We start from the raw sequence: 16,884 nt of genomic DNA on the forward strand, positions 1-16,884 counted from the left end.
AATTGAAAGCCTGCGTGCGCTAGTACCGCTTGCCACAAGTTCCCAGAATCCTTTGCGGGTTTACCCCTGAATGACGTCACATTTTCAATCTCTATCCTGGTGGGCCGGTCTCTAGTCAAAATGCCCGGGCCGATTTTTTGTCCCAGTCCAGCCCTGCCCTTCTGTATATATTAGCTGCCTCTTATTTCCCAGAAGGGTCCTTGAACTTGCATTTATTGTCCTGCCCTGTTTGATTTTGATTTTTTTTATACTATTTTAAAATTTTATGGGTTTTTTTGTTTGTTTTTTCAAGTGAGTTCAAGATTAGATCTAAGTCCACATCCTGCATGCCACACAAACACCAATTAACAACAGCCCGTGGCAGTCTGATTCCTGGCTTTAAAAGCAGGTTTGTAGTTTCAGAAGCTACAGAAACTGAAATTATTCAAAAATTGTGTTTGTGTAAACTCATACACCATTAATTTTTCAGCCCATAGTTGTCAAATTGTTAGACAGCCTCTGGCATTGTGAGTGATGGCATCACTTATTCCAGCAAATGCCTGTTTGCATTAAATCACACCACCCTCTAGTGGCTGCATGAATTATCCCAGAGGGAAACCCAGTCATTTAGTGTAGGGAGGATGTCAGGGTGGATGAAGGGTAGAAAAAACCTCAACACTGAACATGCAAAAGCAGCTGTTGGTGCTAATTAAATGTATACATGTTTTATACAAATTTAGATTTTTCACTGGCTCAGGTTTTTTTACTCACCATACTGCACTCATGACAGCAGTTCAGCTGCTGTCATGACAAACAGAATAGCATCACATTTATCAAAAATCTTACAATATTTTACTCAAAGCCTCATCTCTTCCTGTGCTAACCAAGTAGTTACTGTATCTCTATGCAAGAACTAACAGTTAGTGAAAGCAAAGGAAGCACCACCCACACATTACACACCAACACCACCTGTTCTGAAGTGTTTGCTTATGGTTTGCTTAAGGCATCAACATCAAAGGAACTTTTGTTATCCCGTGATAACCCATTAGCCACAGTATTATCATAATACAACAGAGGTTTTTTTTAATCTTATCACTTGCAGCATGTCACATTATTTAAAATAGCTTTTCTGCTGTGTTGAAAGAAATTCAAGCATAAATCAAAGCTCTGAAAGTCAAACATAAATCTAAAGTCAGTTTTGAGAGCATCATGACACTGGTCCTTTTTTCAAGTTCTTTCAGTTTCTCTAATGGAACAAACGGAGCAGCTTGTGGAGATAAACGGGTAAACAGAAACCCATTAAAGGCGGAAACAGCCTTGAACATTCAGTCCATTAAAACTCTCAAGTATGCTTGGGGATAAAACGAAGAGCTAATGGTCTGATGGAAAAAGTAGTCAGTTGGACTCAATTTGAAGATATTGACAGTATTAAAAGCGGGAAAACTTTATTCACAAATTCCAGTTATTATATTCTGCTTACATTCGTTCTGTGTGTGTGTGTCTAAACTCAACAAAGACAATAAATGTATTGAAATTGGACAGTTTTAAAGATCTGGTATTAATATTTACAGTATCAGCATTAGCAGAAAGACAGTCTTATAAATTATCAGGTAGTTTTATCATAATTTAGCATGTTAACATCTAATTTAAAAATGAAGCACAGCTGAATCTGACAGCTGAGTGAGGTTTAGAGGTATTTCAGACTGTTGTTACCATCTGTAGCCTGTAGCAGCAACTCATTTGTGTCTCCATAGTGTGGTGGTTTACATGTTTGCTTAACAACTGAAAGATCCCTTGTCCTGTCGCGGGAGGAAACAGGAATCACTTTGAGGTTGCGTCAGGAAGCGCATCCAGAGTACAAAAATATTCCAGTTGGTCAAAATCCCACAAGGTTTCAGATTTGTTTGATATTTAAACACATCAGTTCTTTAAATTATAAATTTTCTCAATAATATTTGTCACATACGCATTATTTTTCATTTATAGCACAAATCAAATCAGTGGTTGAAAAAGCTTCACCTAAAATCAAAGATTTATACTGAATAGGGGACAAAATAAGTTCCTGATCAGTAAACACACAAAAAAATTAATACACTTAAAGCAAAGAGTTAAAACACACAAAGTCCTCTTTAGTTTACTGTAATGCAATTACTGTAACTTGTTGTCACATTACTCTAATCCCATTACATGTAATCTATTACTTTCCAGGCCACTGGCTGCCAATCTCATTAGAGGATTATAAGGATAAGATGTCATACCCGGTGCTGAACAAACAGACACACACGCTGCCTCCTGGCTGTCCTGATGCTTTTCCATTCAGCTGAATTCAGCACTGCGACGTGGCAGCAGGTAGGAGAGTAGTTTCAGCTTAAATATAAAATGATATGTAGTCAGCTCAGCAGGTTTAATCATTTGGTGTACTGCTGTTACACTTTTATTACACATTTTCTCAAACTTATCAGGGTTTTTTTTAGTAGTTTTGATTGGTTGAAATCTTTTCTAAGAAAATCACTTTTCAAAAACCTGTTGAGGACAGACACTCAGAGTCAGCGCTGATTCAGTTTTATTGTCAAAGCTCCAAGATTCATTGTTCAGCGCAGTATGTTAATGAGTTTTCATCAACTTTTACTCCTCCTTTACAGTTTGACCATCTTCGACACTGCAGCACTAATACAAGTTTTTTTGTCTCTGATCTTTATAATTCCTACTTTATAAATGAAGCTAAACTTGTTTCTTATGCTACATAATTCAGTTTAGTATTTCTCTCATCTAGCTGACAACAGCTAACAGAAATATTTGGTAAAGGGTGGTGCCTGGGTGAAGCATACAGACTGCATACATGAGGCCCACTTGGGTTTTATCTGCACTATTCCTATGGGAGGTCATTATAAAGGTTACATTAAAAAGTTTGCAGATTGAGGCTATTTAATGTCTGTTCTGTTTGTGTTGGGGAATAACAACAAAAGGTCAGATTGTAGTTGTTGTGTGGAAAAGGCAAAACTCTATACTTGCCCCAAGACATGTGCTTACATATACCTGCTACATTAAATTATATATGAGAATGTTTTTAGGCCAAAGTCCAACCATGTTTTAGGTGTAAAGGCTGCAGGAAGAGGCCTGCTGAGGGTAAAACATTCAAAATTAAACAAGGCTCGTCATCTTGATGGAAAATGCCTTTTTAAATTCTGAATATCCACCAAGCTGCCTGTGAAATGTTGATGTGGCGCAACAAAACGGAAATCTTAACAGACGGGCTGTAAGACTGATGTGAAGAGGCTAATTTGTTCCTTGATGACTTTTGATTATGTACTGATTCAGTTAATCACATTCATTGTTTTGGATTGGGTTAGAGCCACACCAGCCAGGTCTCTGTGAATGTGCTGAGTTTTAAAGGTCACAATAAACCTTATTTTACTTTTTCTTTCAGATCTCCCACAGTTTTTCACCTAATGCCTAAGTTTGGGTGAAATCTCGTCTTTCTGTGATGATGTCAGAGTCTGATCCTGACGCAGTAACTGAAACTGATTTTACCAGTAAACTGAATTTGTTTTGGATACAAGTGAACAGCCAGGCAGGAGGAGTCATTTAATGTTCAGAATGAAGAAGGTTGAAGTGTTAATATTTTATTTCTTACTGACTGTTTGGTGCATCCGGCCTGTTGACGGTGACCTTCTGGTCTCAGATGTTACACATGATGATGATGCCCACCCCAACCCCCTCACAGAAACCGATGCCGATGCACCGGACAGGAATATCCAAACAAACAGGAACATACGGGACACGAGCATGGAGACAAACTGGGACGAGCCAGATATGAGAAAGGACCACTACGAGGATGCTGACTGGCATCCTCTTACCTCTTTTACGGAAACGCTTACCGACCTGACCCCTGACGCCCCACTGGTGATACGCAATGACAACACTGGCGCTGAAGATAACACCAACCAAACCTTCAACCAGACTATCAGCAATTCATCCGCAGAGTGCGGCGAGTTCAGCAGTCAGCTGATGTCTAACGGACAATGCCGATTGACGGCAACACTTCCTCCTGTAGGTAATTCTCAAAAACGCTGCCCAGACATGTTCCGGTGTACAGACGACGTCTCCTATTGGCTCCATGAGAACGAAAACAAAAAGGAGCAGCTGGAAGAGCTGAAAGAGACGATGTCAGGGCTCCAGGAGGAGCTGAGGAACCACCGGCATCGAGTCAAGGCCCTGGAGATGCAGGTAGACTTCCTGCTGTCTACTCTACATCCATGAAATGTTGTGTTGAACTTTGTAAAGAACAGGTATATATTTCATGACACAAAGGCTTAAAAACGGGTGTGATGTCATATCTCCAAAGCAAAGAAATTAATTCTAAATCAAGAAATCAGTTTGAGTGAAAAAAGTACAGTTAGTTCTCTAGTAGTGTGATTACTTATAATTAGTGAAAAGAGAATAATAAATCCTCCAGACACATAGAAGACCAAAATCTGCACGATTAAAGCTCAACAAAGTGAAACAGGAAACACAATTTTTAATCTTTGGAGTTTAAAAAATAAAATAAATTAATAAATTTAAATAAAAAAGTTTTTTTTATTTAAATAGGTGGAGAACATTATTCATGCAGGTAAATACAACACTCTCCTTTATCTCGCTATATCTCTCTGTCTTGACACTCACTAAGTCCTCATTAACCCTGAACGCTAACAGGATTAGCTGCAGGCCGGGGTCCTTCATTATTCTCAGTCTGCCCAACCCACAATGGATCCTTGCAGGCTTCTAAATCAAGTTTCCGCAGCTGAAAACTAATAAATAATTAATTAAAACAAATAATATTATGTACCTATAAAACCAAGTTTCAACATTAAGTATATCCAGTCACAGAGGCATTTGGACATTAGATTGAGGAGGAAGGTTTGGTGGAAACGTAGAGCTCAGTGGCAGCTGAGGCAGTAGATATTAAACTTAAATTTAATTATGTAGACATTAAACAGCAGTGGTCTGAGCACTGAGCCCTGTGGAGCACCTGGTGAAACAGAGGTCAGTTGAGAGGATGAATTACTCTAAGTTGTGTTACTGTTCATGTTAGAGATCAGCTGACCACACTATGGCCACACAGTAAGGTCAATGTTCTCTCATTGCACTGCTCAGGGTGAAGAAAGTGTTAGCTCAAACTCAACCTTTCACCAGCGGTTGCGCTCTCTGGAGCGCCGTCACGCCGAGGCCGACACCCTGCTCCACGTGCATGCGGCGCTGCTGTACGAGCTGCAGGTGCAGCTCCGAAACCTGTCGGCGACCGCGCGGCACATGAGTCACAACACGGGCTGCAAGGTCAACGTGATCAGAACTGCGCCACCGCTCGGCATGCGAGACACACTGCCACCAGGTGCACCAGCAGCAAACACAGTGATGAATTGTGTGATATTTGATGTTTCACAGTACATTTTAACTTTGTCCGTCTCCCTTCAGATGTACAGCCCCTGTCTTTCTGCCCATCAGACTGTGCGTCTCTGTATCACAACGGTGTCCGTCGTTCTGGTGTTTACACTATTGTCCTGTCACCAGGCACCGCCCGGCCTGTTTACTGCGACATGGAGACCGAGGGTGAGACAGCTGGTGTGTTAGTTCCTGCAATACTAGTGTCAGTAATGGAAACACTCAGATACAACACACACTTTACACAATTCTCCGTGTGTGTGTGCACTAGGTGGAGGCTGGACAGTGTTTCAGCGGCGCCGTGATGGGTCAGTGAGCTTCAACCGTGGATGGTCTGAGTACCGTGACGGCTTTGGCGAGCCACGAGGTGAACACTGGCTGGGGAACCAACACCTGCACCGGCTCTCTAACCAGGGCCACTACAGCCTCCGCATTGACCTGCAGGACTGGAGCCACGCCCACAAACATGCGCTGTACCACACCTTCAGGTAAACAGACACAAACAGGAAGTGATGCAAACTGAAAAAATGAGGTATGCTCATATAATAGTGACTTGTTAATGTCACTGTAGGCCCGCCTCAAAGCAAACCTGCTTTATACTCCTTTTTGGCACTAACGAGGAGCATCATTTACAAAAAAATTATCCTACTGTATTCAATAAGACCGGTTTATGATTTATGGTTTGGTTTGGAGTCAGTGGCACTAACAAATAGGCAGGAGGCTGAGATGGATGTGGGAGATATGAAGATCTTAAGATTTTCGCTGGGAGTGACCAGGATGGACGGGATTAGAAATGAGTTCATCAGAGGGACAGGTCATGCTGAATGGTTGGAGAAGAAGCTGGAGTGGCAAGACTGAGATGGTTTGGGCCTATGCAGAGGAGGGATGGAGGATATATTGGATGTTGAATATGGAGCTGCCAGACAGGAAGAAAGGGGAAGACCACAGAGGAGATTCCTGAATGCAGTGTAGGAGGATGCTGGGGACAGGGTGAGATGGAGGCAGGTAGTCCGCTGTGGTTACCCCTAAAGAGAGCAGCTGAAAGAAGATTAAACAATACATGAAACCTCAAACTGAAAGTGCATGGTAGATCTGCTCTGTTATAGATTTCTACACAACCAGACACCTTTGTGCTGCCAGAAGAGGTTGCCCCCTGCTGGTTAAAGAATGATGGTGTACTTCCACACTGGCTTCTCTTTGCAGACCCAGAACTATATTCAGATCTTTAGTAGATACATGTACAGTTTGAAAAGGGTGGTGCCATTTTTTGTTTTTGTTTTTTTAACCATCAGAGCTGCATTTAACAAAAACTGTCTCATGCAAGGAAAAACTGAAAAGGCACTTTCATCTACCTTATTATAAACAGTAGTAGCTGATTGGCACAGTACATCAGTGGCCAAGGAGTAAATCATCAGCCAACCTTGAATAGTTTTGCTTATTTTCTTCCTGCTGCAGAATCGAGGATGAGGACAACCAGTACCGCCTGCATGTGTCCGGTTTCAGCGGGACAGTGGAGGATTCGTTCGGCTGGTATCATGACCTGCAGGGTTTCAGCACACCAGACACGGGCAACATCTGTGCTGAGATCAGCCACGCTGGCTGGTGGTTCCACCAGTGTTTCTATGCTAACCTCAACGGTGTCTACTACAAGGTAAGTTCTAGTCCCACAAAGTTGTTTTTCCAGCCAAAACTGTGAGAATAACAGTAAACATGTATGAAATAAAAGAAACAATGGTTTGATGCTTCCACATGTCTCCATCAGGGGGGGCACTACTCTCTGAAAGCTCAGAACTTGCTGGGACCAGATGGCATTGTTTGGTTCTCCTGGAAGGATTCAGACTTCTACTCTCTGAAGGCGGTCACCATGATGGCACGACCACATAACTTCAGGCCACGCCTGTCACCATAGAAACACTCTCAATGACACTCAAGGATTCTGCAGCAGCAAAGATTGTTTTTGAAAACATGCTTTGGGCCAAACTCAAAAAAATCTTTACTTTTCTATAAACTGACTGGAGATTCTGTACAGGCTGTTTTAATAAGTCATTGGCCATTGAAATTTAAGATAATTCAGATATTTTTTTCTAAACTGCACAAATTATTGCCCAATGGTAGCTGAGCAACCAAGAGCTTCCAGAAGTAACTGTACCAGGATCAATTATGTACTGGAAATATTCCCCCCAAAATGCATCATTTCCTTCTGTATAACTTTTTGCTTTTTTTTTTTTTTGCATAAATGATGTATAAAACTGATTATTTTTGAGCTGTTTGCAGGGATTTACATCAGTCATAAATGCTTGCTTAGAGAGGATTGTCTTAACCACACAACATGCACTGAAATCACTTTAAATTCAAACTGACACACCAGTGGACTTGAACCTGAGACGCACAGTCAACTCACAAAGTAGTGAAAGCTCCACATTGTTGGTTTGGAGGAATTTAAAGGATGAAGATTTCCTGAAACATGAGCAGCAGCTGGTACAGAAACCAACTGGTAACAATAACAGCACTTGATTTCACAGCTAGCATCAGTAACATTTTTAAAACATTAATACCATTTAAGGTCAGATATTCTCCCAATAATGACTATAATACCTTTCAACGCTTTAATGATCTACAAAAACTCTGCTTGTCTCAACATGTAAACTAACTGTGAGCCTTTTCTATGTCGTTAAGTTAAATGTTAAGCAACATTTATTTTAAGGCACTGCTCTGACTGTCACTTTGTTTACTCCTGAAACATGTAAAATGATCTGGTCGATCAGACCTTCAGGCACACCTGATGAAGGTTAGACAAACCAAAATGTTTCAGCTCCAGTAAAACACACGGTCAGTTTTAACACACTTATTTATTAGAACAGGAATTAACTGGTACATCTACAGGACTTCTTAGTCACTCTGAATTCACAAAGGCTGTTTTTCTTAATTAATGCAACCTGCACAGGTGAACTCCTTTAGAAATGACTCTGTACAGACAGATGGTAATGACGGGTCGGCCTGTCTTCATGCTGTTGTTGTGCGATTTCCCTCAGGTTGCAGAAACGAGCAGACCCATGTGAAATAGATTCTTTATGTGGGGCGCTCCCTGGGACGGGTGACGAACTGCCACCACAGAGGGGGGAGGTCACCCTCTTTGCGGGCAGGAGGGAGAGCTTCGGACTTGGGTCCTCCAGCAGGGGTCTCAGCCTCTAGCTGGGCAACCTGGAAGTAAAAGGAAGGAAAGAAAACTGTGACCTGAAGTTTCCGGTCCTACAAATGCACTCTGGTGCCACCTACTGGAGTTTGTCATCAACAGGGACTGAATAGATTCAGTTTCAGCTCCATGTTTTCAGCATTGGGCTCTGCTTGAGTAGCTTTGCATGACTTACAGTTCAAAATAATTCTTATTTATCTTGTACAGGCCTTAGATCATCCTGTCTAAAACAAGCCATTTATCTCCAGCCATCAAGTTTCTTAACGACTTATCCAATCAGGTTTGCAGAGGGGCTGGAACTTATCCCAGATGTCATAGGGTGAGAGGCAAGCCTATCACGGGGCTAACACCGAGACACAGACTCATATTCACACCTACAGCCAATTTAAAATCACCAATTAACCTAGTTAACCAATCAACTCAGCTCTCATTAAGCTGTGACCATGTCAAAGATTATCTGCTCTCAATGACGTCATATGAATCCAAGAGTAGAAAAGCAAGAAGAGTAAACACTGAGCTATGTGGAACAGTAAATAAGGAGTAGCACCTTTCTTGTCATTGGCAAAGGAAACCAGGTTAAACAAGGAGGGCAAAACTAATGCTGGCATGTAAAGGTTTGCTGCCCACCTCTTTCTCCCAGCTCTGCATCCTCAGTTTCTTCCACTGCTCTCTCTTGGAGAAATAATCAGGATACATGGCCTTCTCCGAGGGATGCCAGTGGTCCAGCACCCACTCTGGGACCTACAGAGACAAAGCAGAGCTCACAGATGCGTTTCTATCCAACAATTAGGACAGTCAGCCTTTTCACTTCAGGTTTCTAACATTAAATGTTTTCCTGTAATTGTTCCCAGTTAGTTCAAAAAGACCAGAAGTTAGGTCCAGAAAAAAGAAAGTTAGATACAGTACGAAATAATTTCATGGTTGCTCCGTTTTACCTTGTAGCACTCGTATCGCTCATAGGAGGTCCCTCCAGGAGAGTCGGGGAAGATGTAGGGCTGAGGATGTTGGTTGGCCCAGAACTCCTCCTCTCCTGCCTTCAGCATCATGGTGGCCTTCACCATGTCCTTCTCAGTCTTGTTTTCATCAAAGCGAGCCCGCAGTAAGCAGGCATAGAAACGGTACTTGTCTCTATAATGACAAAACAACACTCAGACCATCAGAGACACCATCAACATGTTTAAAGCAACTACATGACATCAAGCAAAAGAAAAAAAGTGTTAAAATAAAAGCATGTGTATATTTTATACTAACAGAAACATTACATATGAATTTTATCTATAAAAACAGACAATAAGACTTTTCTTAAAACTAAATATCATTAGTGCAAAACATTTTAAAAACAGACACTACAAAAGGAAAACTGAACAATTTTTCTCTTTACTTTTTTTCTACAATGAAAATACACACTATTGTTCTTGTGATCAACATAAATAACATCTCAGCTTAAAAGAACAGCCTTTTATCCTCATTAGAAAGACTATGCTGACGTGGGTAACATGGTGATTTGCATTAAACCCTGATACTGATTTTCTGTCCATCTCTTTTCATAATGTGAAGGTCCTGCAGGTTTCTAAAGAAGCACAAAACTCATAATAATTTAAATACTGGCTGATTACTAGTGTAAAATGAAATCTGTAATGTGGAGCACGAGTCTGACCAATGGATTGGTGTGGCGTCAGCAGTAATGTGTGTGTTGTATAAGGCTGGGATGGTAAAGAGAGCGGAAAGGCTAACTTTTCAATTTACCAGTCTACGCCCCAGACCTCACCTATGGTAATGAAATCCAAAATCAAATACATGACGCTGAAACTAATTTCCTCCATAAGGTGTCTGAGCTCAGCGTAAGAGATTTTGGAGCAGAGTCGCTGCTCCTGTGTGTCAAAAGGAGATGGTCAAAGTCGCTTGGGCATCCAATTAGGATGCTTCCTGGGTGCCTTTGTCCATCTGGAAAGAAACCCCGGGGTGGACTCATCTGATCTAGGAACACCTCGGAGGTACTGGAAAGTATGGGTGTAGGGAAGGACATCTGGAATACACTGCTTAGCCTGCTGACACCACAACCCGACTCCATATAAATAGAAGATGACGGATGGATGGATAAATGTCCAAAATCTTACTGACCAACTGTATGTGTTGATCTTTCACCAATGAACGCTTTTCATTTATTCACATAGACTAGAACTGACACAAATAACGTTACATCCGAGTAACTGAATGAATTATCCTAAATACTAAACATTATGACAACTAACTTTGGAGAATTTTCTACATAAAGTTTAGACTAATGCCTCTGATGATAAAGTAGAGTAATGTGTTTAATAACCTGCCTGCAGCTGAGCCAAATTACCTCAGTGGGAGCTCAGCTAGAACTTTATTATTAGCCGCCTTTGACGCTAGCTGGCGCCATGTAAATACAAGTAACATATACTGACTCCTGCTCAAAAATTTAAAATGAAACTATTGCAACTGTGCGATCTATTACGCACACTCCCATCTGAATGACAAGTGGAGAAACAAAGATAACACTTTGGAGGTGGAACTGTCAAGACTTGAGGAATGAGTGACCTGGCTTAGCAGCCGCTAGCTTCACTGTTAGCTTAGCAGGACAGTGAACTTACTGCATGTAAAACACCGACAATCTGCATTTTTCCACAGTCCTACACTAACTAAGAAGACCTTCTTACCTAAATATGCACCACGACTCGAGGTGTCTCAGCGACTTCTTGTAAAGCCGCAGCACTTTCTGCTGGTGAGTGAGAAAGGCAGAGGCCATGTTAGCCGTCCCCTGTCACCTTCTCGCCGAGCAGCGCGAAGGACTCTGGGATTTTGTGGCATTTGGAAGCTAAACCCGTAAATATTAAAAAAGCGGCGCGAATATATTACTTTTCATTTTGGTCACACAGTAAGTGTAAGTTATACAGGTGTAAATTATCTTCACGCGTCGAAATTTTTTCGACATTGTCTAAGATGTTTGGATAAGATGGAAAGAGTAGCCGAAAAACTATCTTTTTCACTAGCAGTGATCCGGTCTGTTATAGTTATTACGGTATTGCGGCATTATGGGATTGGTGAGAGCTGCATGTGTAGTTCTTTCTAGGAGAATTTCAACCATGGCACAACACAAATTAATTGGTAAGACGCCCGTGCTTTATCGCCTGTTAAACGCTACCAGAAAGGTAGAAGAGACCGAGTGTCACTGACTGCCGCTGACGTTTAAAAAACGGAGCAGCCTGCATGTTTTGTTAGCATGAGAGCTAATAAGTTAGCTTCTTGAAAATGACAACACAGCAGTGACAGACTGAGTGACAGGATTACAGCTGTGCAGGAATACAGTATACCGGGCACTTTATTTCAGGTTTACAGTAGTTCGGCTGCCATGATGGCAGCTCACAGTAGACTGCAGCTGATCAGCAGTTGGTTCTGTGCTGGCAATGAAGAAGATGTGTAGAAGATATAGCAGAGCCTGAGCTCTGTACTGCTATATATTAGATTTAACCAAGTCAAACCCTTTACCCCGTCTGTGCAGCTCCTCTGCATACAGCCTGTGGTTGCTCTTCATTAAGCACAACTGTAAGCTGTGTAGGGTTGTAGTCCTAGCTACAAAAAGTTAAAATCAACTGAGATAAAATGATGCAAATCAGTACATCCAGCAGCTCATCTTTGATTTAAATATTAACGTCGACTACAAAATGGAAATGTCTAAAAAGCAGAGCAGTTCTCAGTGCACTTAGATGTCTCCAAGCAATTTAGTAACTTAGCTGACAGAAAATTGTTAATATTTCTGAAAGAATCATCTAGTAATTTCTAAATGAAAGCCCACCTGTGTTTCAAAGTATGTCAAAGAAGTATTTAAAGTATGCGATACCTCGCAATGAGTCACTATGAAGATTACCAATGGACTGAAATAAATTCTTTAAAACTAATAATTGTTATTAAACTCAGTTCATGACTGTTGTAGAATTTAGGTGTTTATTATAGTTTTACATTTTGTAGGCTACAGACAGATAATCTGTTATGTAAATATTCAGCAGGATATTGAAGCTGTTGTAATTACTTGTTTTGTTATATGACTGTATTTCCAATGTGTTTCTATTGTTTGTAAGTAAAGTATCCATTACTGCTAAATGTGTTCAGTGTTACCGTATAACGTGACCTCAGAGCGTCTCTCAGCACGATGCTGGTACCAATACTGTGATGCTTTAATTACAAAGATACAATCAGTAACACTCTCTGAGTCAGTACACGTAGATAAATTCTGACCTCTTGCTCTTCAGACATCGGGGTGAATCTGACAGATCCCATGTTCAGAGGACTCTACAGAGGGAAGCAGAAACATGACGGTGAGCTACTGCTTCACTCTTATTTTCACTGTGGGGCTGTTCACATTATGTTTTTCTGAGTCTCACGTTTTCCTGACAGATGACTTCAATGAGATCATTGCCCGAGCTCTCAAAGTAGGAGTTGAAAAGGTATGCTGTGTCCATCACTTTGATGAAGCCTCATGTATTTTAATCATAGCCATGAATTCAGGGATCGCTGCGGTGTTGATTTGTTTTAAAAAAGGTAATCGTGAAATTGTGGGATGATAGAGATTTTTACAGCAACAGTTTGGCTAATAGCTGTTGGAGATGTTTATGAGGTTTAATATCCCGGACAAAACCCTCATTTATTTCATTCCCTGAAATGGGCTAGGCGATGAGGGAAAGAAGAGAAGAACAAGAACAAAAAGCCTCACCTTTATTTTAAGTACACTCAACATATAAGTCGGTATACTCTATCATGCTGAGCCTCATTATATATGCTAAAGAATTGTGGTGCAAGTAGTCAGGATGCTGATGCAGATATAAAACAATATAATATCATAGTTACTCTTTTTTGTGTATGTTGGAAATCTGTAATTTGAAAGTTATTTGTTCTCAGTTGTAATGATTGCGTGTTTTATCTGTTGCAGTTTATGATCACAGGGGGGAGCCTTGAAGACAGCAGGGAAGCTCTTAAACTAGCTGAGACCAGAGGTAATAATGACAACACGTTTTGTGCAACCAAATGATTCGTGGTCTTAAAGAATCAGCCAAACCTACCTAATGTTTTCCTCCGTGCTGGAGCGTCTCACCTTTAACAAGCTCCCTCCTTTATCACAGATGAGTTCTACTGCACGGTCGGCTGCCATCCCACCCGCTGCGGCGAGTTTGAGCAGAATGGAGAATCCCAGTATTTAACTGGGCTGAGGGAGCTGGCAGCAGCACACAGAGGAAAGGTGGTGGCCATCGGAGAGTGTGGACTGGGTGTGTGTACATGAGCACGTGTATGAATGTACATGACAGAAAGAAGTCTTCATTTACACCTTATTTATTTTTCACTCTGTGGGTTTGTGTTGTTTCTTTTCTCCTCATTTCAGATTTTGACAGGCTGGAATTTTGCCCAAAAGAAACTCAGCTCAAGTAAGTTTGTGTGATTTTCACGAGTTTTGAAAAAAGGCCTTCTAGAAGCAAATCTTGCCACTCGGCGGCCATTTTTTAAGGCCACATTTGGAATTTTAATAGTGACTGCTTAAGTTACCAGTGAAACCTGATAGATGTGCCAAAAAGTCTAAAAGCTTTTTTTCCCCTGAAGATTTCCTTCTAATAAACATGATGGTTCATTTATGACTCCACAGACTTGCGGATTGTTTCCCAGTCTGAAAAGTGAAAGTACCTTTAACCTGCTTTCTTTAGAAGTCTATACGAAAATGGCCTTTAGCTTAAATGGCCCTCATGGACTTTTGTTTCCTGTGCCTCAATTTGCTCCTTCTGGTGTGTTGCAGATACTTTGAGAAGCAGTTTGACCTGGCGGAGGAGACCAAGCTGCCCATGTTCCTCCACTGCAGGAACTCCCATCAGGAGTTCATCGGTAGGTTTGTGAAGCAGACACCTGATCTGGTTCAGGAATTTGATTTTTATGCAAAACATTTGACTGTTTTTGTTTCCACAGACATCATGAAGAGAAATCGAGACCGATGTGTTGGAGGAGTGGTAAGGATGATATGATGTCTAATATCATAGTACTTACAGAGAAGGATATGCTTTCCACATCCTGGATCCTGGAGATGCGAAAACAACCTCCGTAAAAGTGAATTATTTTGTGACAGGTTACAATACTCAATGTAAACTGAACAGAATAAAGACCTAAAATGTAAAATTCTGTGAAGTTAATACTTTTGTTGGGATAAATTCACAAACAAACCTGATTTCATCCATTAAAACTAATTTGCAAAACATTGTTTACATATTTAAAAAGCCACTGAGTCACTTTATGAATGAATCAGATCAAAATTCTTCTGCGTTATTGCTATTTTGAATTTCAGGTCCACTCGTTTGATGGAACTGCAGAAGACGCTGCTGCTCTCATAGACCTCGACCTCTATATTGGAATAAATGGATGGTGGGATAATCTGAGAAATGTTGTTCGGTTTCCTTGAACTTGACCAGAGTCACACTGAGTCTCACTTCCATATCTTTCAGTTCCTTGAAAACAGAGGCCAATATTGAAGCTATGAAGTCGATCCCCACAGAGAGGCTCATGATAGAAACAGGTGAGTCACAGTCTGTTTATTTTAAAGCTTTTGGCAGAATGTGGCCTGAGTTTGATCACACAGTGAACCTTTATATTAAAGTTCTCTTAAAGCTCTGGAGTCATTTGTTTTATATTCTTGTTGAAGCTGTATCACCAATAAGTGGGAATATATTAGATTAAAATAGGTTTATGCTCACTTTATAGAAATATTTAACTGATATTACAGTTCTTTAAATGCTACATTTATGTTATTTATGGATTTCCACCTTCCTGCTCATTTCCAGATGCCCCGTGGTGTGGTGTGAAGAACACTCATGCCGGGTCCAAATATGTTAAAACTACATTTCCCACAAAGAAGAAGTGGGAGGCAGGACACTGCCTGAAGGACCGGAATGAGCCCTGTCATATCATGTAAGTCACTAAAGGGAAAAGCTTAATAAATCCAATGGATACAATCAGACGTCGCACTGAAGCATGAATATTGTTAAACACAATAAACCTTTAATTTTAAGATTTCACTGTTTGTCTCTTGCAGACAAGTCCTGGAGGTGATGGCAGCGGCGAGGGAGGAGGATCCACTGGAGCTGGGCAACACAATCTACAACAACACTGTCAAAGTCTTCTTCCGCTCAAGCTGATAATAAGTGACATCATCAGACTCACCGATGTGTCATTAATATTCTTTTATGAATCGGTTTGTGCGCCTCAGGACAAACCACTTATACTGTTATATTATTTGTGTTTACAGTCCTCTGTTAATGCAAAATAAACATAATTTTTTTTCATAAGGAACATATCAGTTATTGTGTTTAGAAAAACATAAATGTTAATGAGTTTATTCAAACCACACAAAAAGCTTTGATGTTTGTGATTGTTTAAGTACCCCTACAGTGCTTTTGCTTCAGATCATCAAACAAGTTTTAATATTATACTAAAGTAACCCAAGCAAATGCAGACTTTTCAAATCTTAATTTATTAATAGAAAAAGTTATACAAAACCTAATAAACTGGCTGTGCCAACATTTGCAGCAAGAGCTAAAATCAGCCGTTTTCGGTACCTGGCGATGAGTCTTTGGTTAAATGTTCTTTGCAAAGTTATTTTAATTCAGTCGGCTTGTTTTTGAGTCATGCTGAAGTCCATCAAAAGCATGCTCAGAGGTTTGTTTTTTTTAGTCATGCAGAGGTGGACTTGCTGGTGTGTCACTATCATTGTGCTGCTGCATAACTTGAGCGCTCTTGAACTTGAAAGAAATTCTGATAGACAACAGAATTTATGATTCTACCAGTTACGGCAAGTCATCCAGGTCCAGAAGCAGCAAAGCAGCCCCAGACCATCACACTACCGCCACCACGTTTGACTGTTGGTATGACCTTTTTATGAAAAGCTGTCTTAGTTTTATGCCAGATGTAACAGCATTTGTACCTTTCAAAAAGTTCAACTTTTCTCCGTCCATAGAATATTTTCCACAACTTTTGGGGATCCTCAAGATGTTTTGAAATCCCAAAGTCTGTGAAATGTTTGTTTAAATCAAATACGATAAGACACAAATAATTTAATAAGGTATAAAACTAACCTGAAATCTAAATGCAGTAAACTGAAATATATTTAATATACTTTTATAATGGTATTATTATTATATTAAATGTTATATTTTATTTATGGGTGTCTATACCAGCATACCATCATCTGAAAGCAAAATAACGTCTACATTAAAACGTGTAACAAAGAGTACACAGTA

The 16,884-nt window shown here is 40.5% G+C and overlaps 3 protein-coding genes and 1 long non-coding RNA gene across 10 annotated transcripts; 2 read left to right on the forward strand and 2 right to left on the reverse strand.

Moving 5' to 3' along the window:
* The first annotated feature begins 283 nt into the window (after nt 1-283).
* On the forward strand, nt 284-8,491 carry LOC102078454 (fibrinogen C domain-containing protein 1-B). Its single transcript, XM_005463695.2, has 8 exons — nt 284-388; nt 2,188-2,328; nt 3,407-4,206; nt 5,116-5,350; nt 5,434-5,568; nt 5,672-5,888; nt 6,856-7,051; nt 7,163-8,491. The coding sequence occupies exons 3-8, from the start codon at nt 3,568-3,570 to the stop codon at nt 7,307-7,309; spliced, it is 1,569 nt and encodes a 522-aa protein (XP_005463752.1). The 5' UTR covers nt 284-388; nt 2,188-2,328; nt 3,407-3,567; the 3' UTR covers nt 7,310-8,491.
* On the reverse strand, nt 8,231-11,435 carry ndufb9 (NADH:ubiquinone oxidoreductase subunit B9). Its single transcript, XM_003458583.5, has 4 exons — nt 11,278-11,435; nt 9,529-9,721; nt 9,221-9,334; nt 8,231-8,601 (listed from the first exon to the last, which is right to left on the reverse strand). Exons 1-4 carry the CDS (start codon nt 11,364-11,366, stop codon nt 8,470-8,472), a joined length of 528 nt encoding a protein of 175 aa, XP_003458631.1. The 5' UTR covers nt 11,367-11,435; the 3' UTR covers nt 8,231-8,469.
* A 36-nt stretch (nt 11,436-11,471) lies between these two features.
* tatdn1 (TatD DNase domain containing 1) lies at nt 11,472-15,934 on the forward strand. 7 transcript variants are annotated; one of them, XM_005463692.3, is made up of 12 exons: nt 11,472-11,495; nt 12,868-12,933; nt 13,013-13,062; nt 13,545-13,608; nt 13,735-13,878; nt 13,992-14,034; nt 14,397-14,482; nt 14,564-14,604; nt 14,937-15,013; nt 15,094-15,164; nt 15,430-15,556; nt 15,681-15,934. In XM_005463692.3, exons 2-12 carry the CDS (start codon nt 12,894-12,896, stop codon nt 15,781-15,783), a joined length of 846 nt encoding a protein of 281 aa, XP_005463749.1. In that variant the 5' UTR covers nt 11,472-11,495; nt 12,868-12,893; the 3' UTR covers nt 15,784-15,934. The 7 variants fall into 7 exon arrangements, with proteins under 7 accessions (XP_005463749.1, XP_005463751.1, XP_019206383.1 ...); XM_005463694.4 differs by having other exon boundaries at nt 11,480-11,501; XM_019350839.2 differs by lacking the exon at nt 11,472-11,495 and adding an exon at nt 11,548-11,725 and having other exon boundaries at nt 14,937-15,040; nt 15,073-15,164.
* On the reverse strand, nt 15,725-16,818 carry LOC112843587 (uncharacterized). Its single transcript, XR_003216022.1, has 2 exons — nt 16,204-16,818; nt 15,725-16,156 (listed from the first exon to the last, which is right to left on the reverse strand). It is a non-coding gene; the product is annotated as an uncharacterized LOC112843587 (long non-coding RNA).
* Nucleotides 16,819-16,884: the final 66 nt, after the last annotated feature.

The sequence above is a fragment of the Oreochromis niloticus genome, linkage group LG22, assembly GCF_001858045.2.
Source record: "Oreochromis niloticus isolate F11D_XX linkage group LG22, O_niloticus_UMD_NMBU, whole genome shotgun sequence".
Taxonomy (NCBI): domain Eukaryota; kingdom Metazoa; phylum Chordata; class Actinopteri; order Cichliformes; family Cichlidae; genus Oreochromis; species Oreochromis niloticus.

What these genes read in the sequence shown, in the direction of transcription:
- LOC102078454 (XM_005463695.2), top strand. Translation starts at nt 3,568, where the DNA reads ATGTTCAGAATGAAGAAGGTTGAAGTGTTAATATTTTATTTCTTACTG. An exon ending in TCAAGGCCCTGGAGATGCAG is followed by an intron (nt 4,207 to 5,115) that starts GTAGACTTCCTG and finishes TGCACTGCTCAG; the next exon opens with GGTGAAGAAAGTGTTAGCTC. An exon ending in TCAACGGTGTCTACTACAAG is followed by an intron (nt 7,052 to 7,162) that starts GTAAGTTCTAGT and finishes TGTCTCCATCAG; the next exon opens with GGGGGGCACTACTCTCTGAA.
- ndufb9 (XM_003458583.5), bottom strand. Translation starts at nt 11,366, where the DNA reads ATGGCCTCTGCCTTTCTCACTCACCAGCAGAAAGTGCTGCGGCTTTAC. An exon ending in GAGTCGTGGTGCATATTTAG is followed by an intron (nt 9,722 to 11,277) that starts GTAAGAAGGTCT and finishes TTGTCATTATAG; the next exon opens with AGACAAGTACCGTTTCTATG. An exon ending in AGCGATACGAGTGCTACAAG is followed by an intron (nt 9,335 to 9,528) that starts GTAAAACGGAGC and finishes TTGTCTCTGTAG; the next exon opens with GTCCCAGAGTGGGTGCTGGA.
- tatdn1 (XM_019350839.2), top strand. Translation starts at nt 11,653, where the DNA reads ATGGGATTGGTGAGAGCTGCATGTGTAGTTCTTTCTAGGAGAATTTCA. An exon ending in CCAAAAGAAACTCAGCTCAA is followed by an intron (nt 14,035 to 14,396) that starts GTAAGTTTGTGT and finishes GGTGTGTTGCAG; the next exon opens with ATACTTTGAGAAGCAGTTTG. An exon ending in AATGAGCCCTGTCATATCAT is followed by an intron (nt 15,557 to 15,680) that starts GTAAGTCACTAA and finishes TGTCTCTTGCAG; the next exon opens with ACAAGTCCTGGAGGTGATGG.